The sequence below is a fragment of the Netta rufina genome (genome assembly GCF_964035555.1).
Source record: "Netta rufina genome assembly, chromosome: 17".
In the NCBI taxonomy this organism is placed as follows: Eukaryota; Metazoa; Chordata; class Aves; order Anseriformes; family Anatidae; genus Netta; species Netta rufina.
The window spans coordinates 7,821,722-7,833,824 of record NC_140141.1 but is presented as its reverse complement, the minus strand read 5'-3'; the positions used below and the strand labels follow the sequence as shown (position 1 = coordinate 7,833,824).

The window sequence follows — 12,103 nt, the reverse complement described above, 5'->3', positions numbered from 1 at the left end:
ACGCACAGAGTGGCGTGCTGGAGCCAGTCTAGTTCCCAGATTCTAAGCGCTGCTGGTACGTAATTTATTACCTCTGCAGTCACTGCAGCAGGGACTCGCTGCTGGGGAAGCTGAACACTGACTTACTGCTGTGTAGAGAGGCACTAAAACAGCAGTCAATGGAAATGGGCATTCCAGTCATCCTTAGCATTTGCTTTGACCTCTGATATGTGAGGCTTCCCTGCCTTGTCCTTTTCTTCTCCAGCAGAAGGAAGAAGCAGAGTTTAAAATAAGTAGAGGTGATGTATACCAGCTGCACTTTCCTATACATGTCTTGGGGCAACTGACCCTGCTCAGATTTAAACCTTGCTTTGTATCCTGTGTGGAGGGCCCTCCGGGAAATACGCTTAGTTAAGCTTTGGAGGCCAAGCCCAAGACAGATGCTGGCAGCTCCTGGAATAGATGGGTGGGGAATTGTCTGTCACAAAGCTGAATGCCTCATGTTTCCTGTAGGACAGAGCTATGATGAGACAGTGGACATCTTCTCATTTGGGATTGTTCTTTGTGAGGTAAGTCCAGGACATCACATGGCATCTTCAGTGGACTTTTCCTTTTCCATTACCATCTCCTTCCACATGTTGTATCAGACAGTTCCCTGTGGCTGAGTATGCAGCCTGTGACAGCACCGTGAGTTAGGCTGGGAGTATAAAACTTACCCTGCATCTGTTCTCTGTCAGGTTCTGAGTGAGCCCTGGTATCCATTTTGCTAGAAGAGATGTTCCCCAAAATTGTGATTTATTTATTCATATTGCCTCAATAAAAGAACAGTCAGCTGTATAATCTCAGTAAATTCAGGGCCTCCCCTGTGGATGGCACATGTTTTCAAAGAAGAGGAAACCGAAACTTCTTTGCAGGTGGATTAATGAAGCATGCATCCTAAAGTCTGCTGGCTTAGCATATCTCGAGTCAGTGCACGTTCTTACTATTATATTGGGCTTTTCTGTCTGCAGAGCAGAGAGCACCATTTAAGCTGCAAGGTATTTTCAGTTTTAAAAGACAGTGGAAGTACAGATGAAAGCTGCGGTGTTATGTGTACAGGGAACGCAGCACTGACAGGAACACCAGGAGAGACCAGCACAGTTTCATCTTCAGTGTTTGGATGAAGGGGACAGAAGATGTCAGTGCATAAATCTTTGTGGTCTCATCTGGAGCTCTGTCTGTACTGGGCTCTCATTTTGGAGAATGTTGTGGCTATGAGCGATAGTTTTAGGAATGCGGAAAATCTGTTTGTGGAACTAAAACAATTGTTTTATCTAGAGGAAAAAAGAAAAGACAAAGGGGGTGGTAGCATATGAACATTTCACTTGTTACCAAAACCAAGATGCTAAAATGCTTAAAAAAAAAAAAAAAAAAAAAAAAAAGATAAGGAAGTAACCCTGCCAAAATACATAATAGGCGTTCACTAGCTAGTTACAGGATGTGGTTGTACTGCTGAGTTTATTGGCAGAGAAAAGCGTAAGCAGTTACAAATAACACCCTTTCTGTGATACCTGATGAGGCTTTATACCTAACACTCTTCCCATGTGAGAGTTTGTATTGACATTGGCCTCCTTTGGACCCAGAGCACCCTACAGCTCTCTGCAATGGGTATGTTCCCTCTTAGTGTACTTTGAGTCCCCTAGCACTGTAGGTGGTGAGTGTACCTCAGTGGGGTATGTGGTGAGAACTGGGACTTCAAGTGCTGGGACAAGGCTTCTCTTTGTTCCACCCATCCCTTTCCTCTACTGGCTCTTGTCTGCAACCTCCTAGGCATTGGTTACGGTTGTTCTTTCTACTCCTTACCCTCTGGGTGTGGGTGAGTTGAATTTGCCAGTAACTGAGCAGCTCAGAATCTGTTGTGCTGTTGCATTTACAGCACTTCCTTGATCAAGTTCCATATGACAAGGGAGCTTTGCTGGTGGTGATGTAAGATTGTGTGGGAGAAGAGAGATGGGATGGGGATGCAGGTTGCGTTAGTTACCTGTGATCAGGAGGGGCTGCATCCTCCCCCAGCACCATACATCAGAGTGAAACACTGTTGAGCTCCCTGGGAGGTACATGTTGTCCTGTCCAGCAGAAAAACCCTGGGGAGAAACAAGAGGTGTCTGGGCCTTCCTCTACAACAGTAACCATGTGCCAGGTCTTGTAAAAGTTTCACCTGAAGTTTGCCCGTATGCAGTGTCTTGCTTATTCCCGTGTGCAGCTAGTCCCGTTGGAGAGGAGCAACAGCATTTCTGCTCTTTCTCTTTCAACCTAAAACTTTGAAGGAGTCCCTGCCTAATGTTGGAGTTTGCAGCTTGTTAATGCTCTGGGGCTGTTACTGTACTTAAGCATACCTCTCATTTCTCCCTAGATCATAGGCCAGGTTTATGCTGACCCAGACTGTCTCCCACGCACACTGGATTTTGGCCTTAATGTTAAGCTGTTCTGGGAAAAGTTTGTTCCTGCTGACTGTCCTCCAGCCTTTTTCCCTCTGGCTGCCATTTGCTGCAGACTGGAACCAGAGAGCAGGTAGGTTTGGTGCTGGGAGCACCCCTCTTAGTAAGCCTGGAGGATGTGTTCCACCCTTGGTGGAAGGATTGCTCTGCACAGCAGAGGAGGGGGGAATCATATTTGGGCAACTGGCCCAGCTATTCCACATGCTGTTCTGCTTCATCTTCCCCACTCACATTTCCTCACTGCTGCTTCTAGGCCCCCTTTTTCCAAGCTGGAAGATTCCTTCGAAGCTCTCTCTCTCTACCTGGGAGAACTTGCCATCCCCCTCCCATCTGAGCTGGAAGAGCTGGACCACAACGTGAGCGTGCAGTATGGACTGACCCGTGACAAGCTCCCTGAAAACACAACCTAGTCAGCTTGTCCTGCTGCCTGCACCACTTCTGTTGGAGTTGAGTGACGGGGAGGGAGATGCACTTCAGCCACTTCCAGGGCATTAATGGGGCACCATGCTGTGCGTTCGCTGCATTGCCTCTCTCTCCCCACCCAACCCTCCTCCTTTTGGACATCCTGATTCACTGTGGATTTCTGGCATGTTTCAGAAGCAAAAAGGGCTGTTTCCTGCCAACTGCACCTATGAAAGCTGCTCAACACTATTTTTCTGGCTTGAGAAATGTTTCTCTGGCCTTTTTAGGCTTCTTTACTGTGGTGCCTTAGAACTTGGCTGCAAGCTGTGAAGCCACCCCGGCCTGTCTGCCAGGGAGGGAATTGCTATAGGAAACTCTCCTGGGTGAGGACCAGCACTTCTGGAACTTCTGGAACTCCTTCCACTGACTACCCTGCTCAGAAAGTTGGGAAAATTGGACATCTGGCAAAAGGCCCCACCAGGACAGTGTGTGTGTGTGTGTGTGTTGTGTGTGTGTATGTTTGTGCATGTGTTTTCCAAAACAGCCTGTTGAAACTTTGGCCTCCAGTGTATAGGGAGTGAAAAAGCCTAGGAAATGGACAACTCTCATGGGGAAACATGTATGCATTTTTGTTTTGTTTTGTTTTTGTGGGTTTTTTCTTCTTCTCTCTCTGAATACCTCCAAAAGCCTGAAACACTAAGACTGAGCTCTGCTTGCCCCTCCTGATACTGACCCAGGCAGGCAGCAGATGAGGCACTTGAACATCTTCAGACCCTGAGCCTGCACAGCAAGTCTTGCCTGCCTAAGGACCTTAACCTATATGAGATTATTTGAACCTGAATATGTAGAACTGCACTAGGCACTGGCTGAGCTCATCCATGGAGAGATGAAGCTGCTGGAGTGCTTGGCCTGTGGACATGAGGTCACAGAAAGGGTGGCAGAAGGTGCTCTTCAGGAAGCTGAAGGTCTGAAGTGGCTCAGACTTTGTGCATGAGAGATGTGCCCAAGGCTACTTCAAGGATGGACTTGGTAGTAAACAGAAAAGTGATGGAGACTGTCCCATCCAGCCAGGAGTGGCAGCTGGAGAACTAATAATTCCGTTGCCATTACCTCATCTTTCCCTGCAGGCTGTGCAAGTTGCTCCCTTTGAAGGTCTTCTTGCAGCTGCTGTTGTAGCCCCTGAGCTGATTGTCCAAGCAGAAACTTTCTTCAAGGTCATTCCCTGCTTTGGGGAAGAAAAAAGGGCTTGGAGTCACTGGGAGGGGGGTGGGGGTTGTTTTCTTCCAGCACTTCAGCTGATGGAGAAGGAAGCAAGCTACTGTCTCAGTAGCTCATGTGGTTGTCAGAACCGAACAAAAAGCTGGCTCAAGTCCTGCTCTTAAGTTCTACAAACCTCTTGGTTTAACTGGAGTTTTAGTGTGCTTTCTCCTTGTGTCCTCCCCACCCCTCTCAGCACTGAATGGTGGGAAATGGGTGTTAAGTTACTTTGATTTCCACCACTTACCTGTTAATTTAAAGTATCATGTAAAATGACATGGGACCAGTCATCACCTGACAAAGTGTGCGTGGGGGTGGGGTGGGGCTAGTCTGTATAGTGGTGTTTTAGAAACCCTGGGGACGGCTCGTGCTGTGAGTCAGTGAAGGAGCCTCTTGGAACTGGGTCCAGTGGATTCAGGATTGTTAATAGGATTCCCCGCCTCCCTGCTTAGGCTGGTTTGTGAGGGGACCCCTGAAGGGGAGATTCCTGGGTCATGTGTGGGTGAGGTTTATGAACTGTGATTTGCACAGCTCCATGATCTAACTAAATTAAAAGACAGTAAATGTATGCTGTGGAAACAGGTTTGTGTTGTCTGTGTGGTACATAAAACATCAAGCTCTAACTTGTTTCTGTTGTCACAAAATCTAAGAACTCCCTTTATTGAGCCAGAGGGCTCTACCACACACAGGATGACTGAGGTGCAGTGTAAGTGTGCTGTAGTCCTAGTCATCTGGAGTGGTGGAAAGGGAAGAAGGTGACATGTTTTTTTGTTGTTGTTGTTGAAGAGTTGACACAAGGCAGCAGAATATGGAGCCTCTCTCTACTTTCCTTTTCTGAATCAGGGATAAAAACACAGCCTGTTCTTGGAAACATTGCATTCTGAACTATGTAGTTCAAGAGGCAGTTGTTGATGCCAGGACAGAAGGAAAATGCTAGCTACGTCAGTGCCTCCTCTAACCTGCTGTGATCTGTCTCCATCATACTTTCCAGTGCAAGGCCCCAAGGGATGGAGCTGCTGCTGAGTGGCACCAAAGCACAACTGACCTGCGTCACTGCAGGAAGGGGCTGTAACTGAGAGCAGTCTTCCCACGGGCCAGCCTGCTTAGTCAGCACAGCTCGCATACCCCCGGCTGCTTTTCAGGAACAGTCCCAGTACTAGGCTAGCTGCTGGCAGCAAGGAGATAAAGCTCTGTACCCCTTGTCAGTCCTGGTGAGCGGAGGCACTGCTTGTAGGGGATTTTACCTTTGGGCTTTGCAAACTGAAGTAGCATCTTCCCTTCTCAGTTTGACATCTGCAATAAGCAAAAGGATTCTGCTCTGGCAGGAAGGAATGTAGAGATTGAGCCACAGTCCACACAGATCTACAGAGCATTTTTCTTTTAAGCTTTAATACAAGGTAGCACAATCTGCACCTTCTCATACTGAGGTATTTAAAACATTTACAAAGAAATGGTATTCAAAGGCATTTAAAAATAAAATGTTTCCCTTTCCTGAATCAAACATTAACACTAAAACCCCTGCTGCCAAGTGCTATTCCCTGTTAGGCCCTCAGCTATAAAGCAGATGGCTAGAAAACTTACTTGAATGGCTTGATTCCCCTGAGATGGGGATAGATGTTTCCCTGAACTGGCCTTGACTCGGTGCCACTGGGGAGATGCTGCAGCAGCCATCCTTTCCAAAGTCCCTGGAATGCTGATAGAAGTTGTTACAAAATCTCTCTTATAAGGCCAGGCTCTGTAAGCAAGCAGGCTTGCTGCACAAGCTGTGTGTGAAGAGGGCTGGGCCAGAAGCCATGCTGTAACTTCAGGATCTTGCAAGAGCAGCTGCCCTTACAGCCAGAAGAGCAGGAGCTGCTGCCTCATGGTCAGCGTGACCTCTACAGCTCACTTGGCCACTCTGTCCAGAGCTAGCCCTGTAGAAAGTCAGGGGAACTTAGATGTCTATCCTCCGTGCTCAACCTGCTGTAGGTAGCAGAAGGGCACAGGTTTTTTTTCTTTACTCCAGAACTATCTGCTGCTGGCCTTTTGGTCTCCTGATCTGTGTACGTGAGCAGGAAGCAGACCACTTGGACACCTACAAGTGTGGCTGTGCATGTAGCACCGCAGGAAAATAGAGAAGTGGCCTCAGCCCTGGAAGACCTGGATTTTTCGAGAGCTTGAGGAGAGCTTTTCCAAATTTTACACTAGGGCTAAACCTACTGTTCCTGGCCAGAGCCATCCCTCAAATACTTATTTGGGGAAAACAAACATAAAAAAACAACCCCTGTTCTAGTAGCAGGATTCTGGATAGTGTTCCCAGCTCTCAGCCACTAAAGCAAAAAGACAGGAACTATAATCAGAGTGTAATTATCTAGCTAAGTCTGACGTGAAGCTCCCCTCAGTCCCTGCAGTACTGCTCCCTCCTGGGCTTCCAGGCTGAAACATAAGTAACAGTGCACACCGTTAAATAGGAAAGGAACAGAAAAAGGAAGCCAAGACCACACTCTGGGCTATGGGATCTGTGGCTAGGTGTGAGCCTGGCCCATCATCCCCTCCAGCTCCTTGGCACTCTGTGGAGACAGGTGGGAGGAAGCAGCAGGGTCCACCCCACCACTCCCCAGCTGGTCATGCACTGAATGGTGCCCCTCAAACAGATTGTGATGAATAGCCCATTGCTCTGTCCCCCTGCATCACCTTCATCTGGCTTTCATCAAAAAGAAAACAAAATAGAAATGAACACACACAACCCCCACACTCACAGTGGGAAGCTGGAAGCTTCGCTCAGCCTGCACCTCTCCTGCCCCAGCTGCTCAGGCACCAGGGGTACCTGCCTGCCCCATGAGCGGGCCGCTACCATCGTGTGTTTCCTCCACAGGCGTCTGGTTCGTGTGCACCACAATTGTGTTCTCATCTACAAGCTCACAGGCAGGATTGGTGAACGCTGAGAGTGGCAGCGTGATGCGCTGCATTTCACGCTCGTAAACTTTCTGCTCATGCTTTTCCTTCAGATCTTTTCCCCTAGATAAGAAAAAAAAAACAAACACATAGGTATGTGCATGAGGCGAGTGCCACTGGCTAGAGGCAGAGTTCCAGTGAAGACAATATACTAGAAAGGCAGATTTAGCTCTTTCTTTAACAAAAGGATGTTCCAGCTACATACAGTGGTCCCTGAAACATTCCCTATCGTAAACAGAGGCCCCTGTGTGAGAACCTTTACAAAAAAAGCAGCCAAGTAAAGCGTCCCTCTCTCTAACTGGCTTATTCACTGACAGTGCTTCGACTTAATGATGACTGTACAGCCAACTTCCTGCTTCAAGCCACGGAGCTGACGTGTTGCTCAGTACCTTACAGTCCCACAGCACTGCCTGGTGCAGGCCCAGGGGAGCAGTGAGACAGCACAGAGCCCACTGCTGTGCAAAAGAGCTTCTGTAGCCTGCTTCATCCAGCAGAAACAACCATCAGAGGTAGTGACAGATTCTGCCTTTTGTTGCAGCAAACAAACCTGTGTAGCAAATTACACCATTACTGGAAGTATTAAAGCCTACTTTAGAGCTGGCTCCGTTGCAGCTAACAGCTTAGTACCACAAGTGGCTTCTCAAACTGACTTCACTTTACAGCCTGTAGCTAAAGGAGATGACACCTCTGTAATTTGTGCCAAGGAAGAACTGCCTTGCTTTAAAAATGGATGGCATTAATAGCACGTTGTCTCCAGAAAAAAACGTGTATACCAAAAGCTGCTAAACACATTAGAGGTTTCTCACCACACCCACCCAAACCTGCCAGCTTGCACATGCAATTTAGAGAGCAAGACACCAGGGAAGAGAGGAAACATCCTGCACTGCAACCCTGCAGTGGGCTCTATGGGATTGAAGAAGCAAAGCTGCATTTGGACAAAGCTCAGCCTCTGTTTTTGGCTCCTTCCTGCCAAAGACAGGAGTGAGGTGCGACAGGCACCACTCAGCGCCTCCTGGGGCTTGTGATCCCAAACAGGCAGAGCTGCTGAGGGCTTCCAGTCAGCACATAAGCATTTTGGCAGCTTTTCAAAGCTGCCTACAAGCGTGCAGCAGTGGCTGCTGTTCCTGCCAGCACATGAAACAGCATTCTCTGAAGTGACACCTCAAATCAGATTCTTCGACAAGCAGCACTCTGTGTTTTGCCCCTTATGTAACACTCCTCCCTCTTTTTTTTTTTCTGCCGGCGTTTATTATAAACACTTACATAAGGACGTGTCCCAGCCTGGGAGAGGGCTCCTTCTGCTTGGTTGTGTCAGACTGCTGTCAGACAGCCAAACTACAGAACAAACCCTTCCAGAGGAGACAGCCCGGGCCTTCACTTGCTGCAAACCATATTCACTGGTATTTGTTAATCCTGCCCTGTCCCTTACAAATAACTAAGCTGCTTGCTGTTACCACAAACCCTTCTGATGCTCAAATGCTGCTGAGCTACAGAAAGGTTTCTTTCCAACACGCTGAAGTGGCTGAACAAGTTATAACTTACACATGAATCAAAACTGACCTTAGAGCACACAGGAGCAGACAGGGTTCCTTTTTGGTAAAAAGAACTTGTTCAAAAAGAGCACTACTTGATATGCAGCTTCATAGAATACAATGCATGTGTGCAAAGAATTTGCCATTTTCCTTCTAAAGGTACCTATGCTAGAAAAAGCTGGGGAACAGGTGGCCTGCTAAAAGGATCGCTTCTTCTGACCACAAAAGAAATTTCCTGTGAGGACACCTGGGATCTGCTCTCTCCAGCTCTTACCTGAAAGTCAGCTCCCCTGGGAGCACCTGAGAAAGCCACATCAAAGCACACACACATGCCTGCACACACAAGCCCCAAAACAAAAACAATCTTAATTCTTAAATAGTTCTTGTGACAAGAGAAACACTTGTATGAAAAGACAGCATGTAGCTGTCTTTTCACTAGGAGCTAGTTGGGTCTGCAGATGCTGCTCAGACTTTCCTTATCTATGTAGGTTGCTTCATGCAACCAGCCTTTGTACGAAGAAGAGTAGCCACTGACCTCTTATAGATATATCCCAGGACGATGCCAGCTCCAATGGCAATGATTATCACCATCATGATCAGCCCCAGCACATACCCTGTGGAAAGAAAAGAGGCAGAATTGGAGGCATTAGATCCAGTTACAGCGTTGCTTTCAGAGCCTCAAAAAAGTCCATCCTGCCAGAATTACAGGAATGGGTGAATCCAGCACACAATCCAGTGTTTGTACCTAGTGTCCCTAAGTCCTTCTTTTCTCTGGAGTTCATCTGCACTCTCTGACTTATCCCAATGACTGGCTGCACAGCGGCTGCCTCGCTCCGGGAGGGCAATGTATCAGCTGGTTCAAACACCTGGTTGACCTCCTGAGAAATATTAACCTCTGCTGTAGGGACTGGGACTGTGGTAGCAGTAGCATCTGTTGGGAAAAAAAAAGAGACAAAATACTAAGCATTGATGAGCACTTTAGCATAACATGTGCTTTGTGAGTGGAACAGATCTAGACTGCTATCACCGGACTACCTTCGAAATAACTGACAAACATTTCTTCCCTCTTAAGCTGTTGCCAAAAATCCTAGCAAGAAACACGTATTCCTCCCCCTGCTTTCCTCTACATGAATCTATTTAACTAGGAGTGTAAGGCACCACCACATATGAGACAGAAGTCAGACAGCAGAATGAATCCCAGGTTCAGGGCATGAGTCCAGGGGATGCAGAATGACTTCATTTAGTCTATAGATCGATATACAGGCTGCAGCTTCAATCATGCTGAACAGACATAAACAAGATGATGAGGATCTCCATCCCAAGTCTCCCAGGAGTCTTTATCTTTCTCCTGCCTCCATCCTTCTGACACAGAAAGGTTTGACGGAAAGAGACTCCAGCTGGTGGAAGAACAACCTGGGGACATTCTTATGCAGCCCCTCTTTGCAGCCATATCGCAAACTCCTTTAGCATTAGAGACAGGTTAAGTCAGAGCTACACTTCAGGCAGCACGGTCACTGACTGGCCTAAGTACAACAAGTCCCTCCTCAGCCACAGCCCAAAGAAAGGTGCTTAAGGATGGATATCTTCAAGACAGCTTCTTCTTTCATGTCACAGCTAAAATGGAAGCTGTAGCACAATATAAGCTATGGCAGTGGAATGTATGCATCTACTACTTGTCCTAAACAAACAAAAAAATAATAATGCTTTTTGGAAATGCCATACATGGTATGCATCCACACCTGAAAACTTCCTCCATCTCTCAGTAGGCCCTTGGATCTCACCCCACAGCTGGCAATAACTCCATGTGGATTTTCTATCTGCAGCCATTTTGAGTCCTCAGTGGAATGTGAAATGGAAGTACAGAAGGGGAGTTAGAAATCAGGGTCCCCTGCACTGCACAGTTATTTTACTTAAAGTCAGCCAGAGAAGCTGAACTAAGGCAAGCTGCAGGACATGACTACAATAAAAAGGTACCCACTCTGAGACATAAAAATAGACAAACCATTAAACATGCAAATCATGTATTGGCTGAAAGGTCAGTTAACTCTCCAGATCCCAAAGCTGCAGGGCTGTTTTGAGTAAAGATCTTGGCAGTAGAACATTGTTTTGCTTTATCTTTAGGGAAAAGCAGGCAAAAGACAAGCACAGTGAAGAAAAGTGGAGGAAGTACGTGTGGGGAAAAACTGTTTACGTGCAAGGCTAGTGATCCCGAGGGACAGTGAAGTGTGTAAATCTCGAGGGGCTCCCAGAGATAAACAAAAAGTTCAAGAAACAAGTGGCTACTTTGCCCTCAGGCAATAGAAATATCTTCTCTCCCTGAAGCAGGCTCTCAGCTACAGTTCTTCTCTTGGCAGGTCATTTCACACCCTGACACGTCTGACCATCCAGGAAGAATCCAATGCTTGGGGTTTTCTTTTTCTTACTGTCCTCCCTTCAGTTCTTGTTTTTATCAAGTTCTATTCCCCCTACCTATGTCCAAACTCACCCTGGCACTCATTTAGCAGCTGCATACTTGTTTAGACAGCTGTAACACGCCCCATGGTAATGTTCTACCCACGTCTCTGTAGTTCCTAGATGTCCAGACCTCAGCCTTTTGCAACACGACCCAACAGCCCCATAGCGACTAGCAAAATAGGTGCAGGGGCAAAGCTTTGCACAGGCATTTTGTGGTGCCAACACAAAAGCTCTAGGGGTGGAGCAAGGTGCAGCTGGGAGGCAGATGTGCAGATAAGGGCCAGAGGGGAGCCCCGGGTACACTCTGTTCCCGGAGAAGGGCAGTGGAGGCTGGCGGAGCTGGGGCTGTCCGTGCGCGGGGGGGGGACCCCACCCACCCTGGTGACAAACCCCAACCCCAGCGGCGGGATGGGAAAAACAAAGCCCAGGGGAGGGCAGCAAAGAGGGGAAAGAAAGGGAGGGGGCGCTCCTACCTGGGCACGGGGCGATGTCGCAGGGTCTCCTCTCGGGGACCCCATCGGCACCTCGGACGTAGCACCAGGGCGCGGCGGCGCCGTCGGGGTTCCTGCAGCTGTTGTGATCCTCGGAGGCTGCGGGAGGCACGGGGCCGTCAGCACGGGGACCTCGGCGGCCCGATCCCTCCCCCCACAAAGAAAAAAAAAAAAAAAAAAAAACACAACAAAACGCAGACCCCTCGCACCCACCTGCCGGGAGCTCGGCGCCGGGCCCGCTCCGCACCGCCAGCCCCCAGTTGAGGCACGGGGCTCCCCCGGAGGCCACGCTCCGGCTCCCGCGGTAGGACGCGCCGTCGCCGCGGAGGCACTCTGCGGGGAGAGCAGGCCGGGTATGCGGGGAGAGCCGGGCAGCCCTCGCTGCACACCCCGTCCCTTAAATCCCCCCCGGGCCCAGCCTCCAACAAAGCCCCCGCTCACCCTCTGCTCCCCGGGCGGAGGCCAGCAGCAGCAGCAGCACCGCGCCGAGCCGCGGGGCCCCGCGCAGCATCCTCGGCTCGGAGGGGCTCGGAGCAGCCCCGGCTGTGCTCGGCGAGACCTGCCCCGGCTCTCCCCT

At 48.9% G+C, this 12,103-nt stretch overlaps 2 protein-coding genes across 4 annotated transcripts in view; one reads left to right on the top strand and one right to left on the bottom strand.

Moving 5' to 3' along the window:
* Nucleotides 1-4,617, top strand: part of LIMK2 (LIM domain kinase 2) — a 30,023-nt gene extending 25,406 nt beyond the window's left edge. For 2 of the 3 annotated variants that reach the window (XM_084297121.1, XM_084297122.1), the window contains 3 exons: nt 493-548; nt 2,372-2,529; nt 2,710-4,617. In XM_084297121.1, coding sequence (XP_084153247.1) covers nt 493-548; nt 2,372-2,529; nt 2,710-2,866 — 371 coding nt within the window. In that variant the 3' untranslated portion in view covers nt 2,867-4,617. Of the gene's footprint in view, nt 1-492; nt 549-2,371; nt 2,530-2,709 lie in introns of those variants that run through there. The other variant, XM_084297123.1, reaches the window with a different exon arrangement.
* An 881-nt stretch (nt 4,618-5,498) lies between these two features.
* On the bottom strand, nt 5,499-12,103 carry PIK3IP1 (phosphoinositide-3-kinase interacting protein 1). Its single transcript, XM_084297140.1, has 6 exons — nt 11,968-12,103; nt 11,740-11,859; nt 11,509-11,625; nt 9,327-9,512; nt 9,117-9,195; nt 5,499-7,112 (listed from the first exon to the last, which is right to left on the bottom strand). The coding sequence occupies exons 1-6, from the start codon at nt 12,035-12,037 to the stop codon at nt 6,905-6,907; spliced, it is 780 nt and encodes a 259-aa protein (XP_084153266.1). The 5' UTR covers nt 12,038-12,103; the 3' UTR covers nt 5,499-6,904.

What these genes read in the sequence shown, in the direction of transcription:
- PIK3IP1 (XM_084297140.1), bottom strand. Translation starts at nt 12,037, where the DNA reads ATGCTGCGCGGGGCCCCGCGGCTCGGCGCGGTGCTGCTGCTGCTGCTG. An exon ending in CTCCGCCCGGGGAGCAGAGG is followed by an intron (nt 11,860 to 11,967) that starts GTGAGCGGGGGC and finishes CTCTCCCCGCAG; the next exon opens with AGTGCCTCCGCGGCGACGGC. An exon ending in GAAGGACTTAGGGACACTAG is followed by an intron (nt 9,196 to 9,326) that starts GTACAAACACTG and finishes TTCTTTCCACAG; the next exon opens with GGTATGTGCTGGGGCTGATC.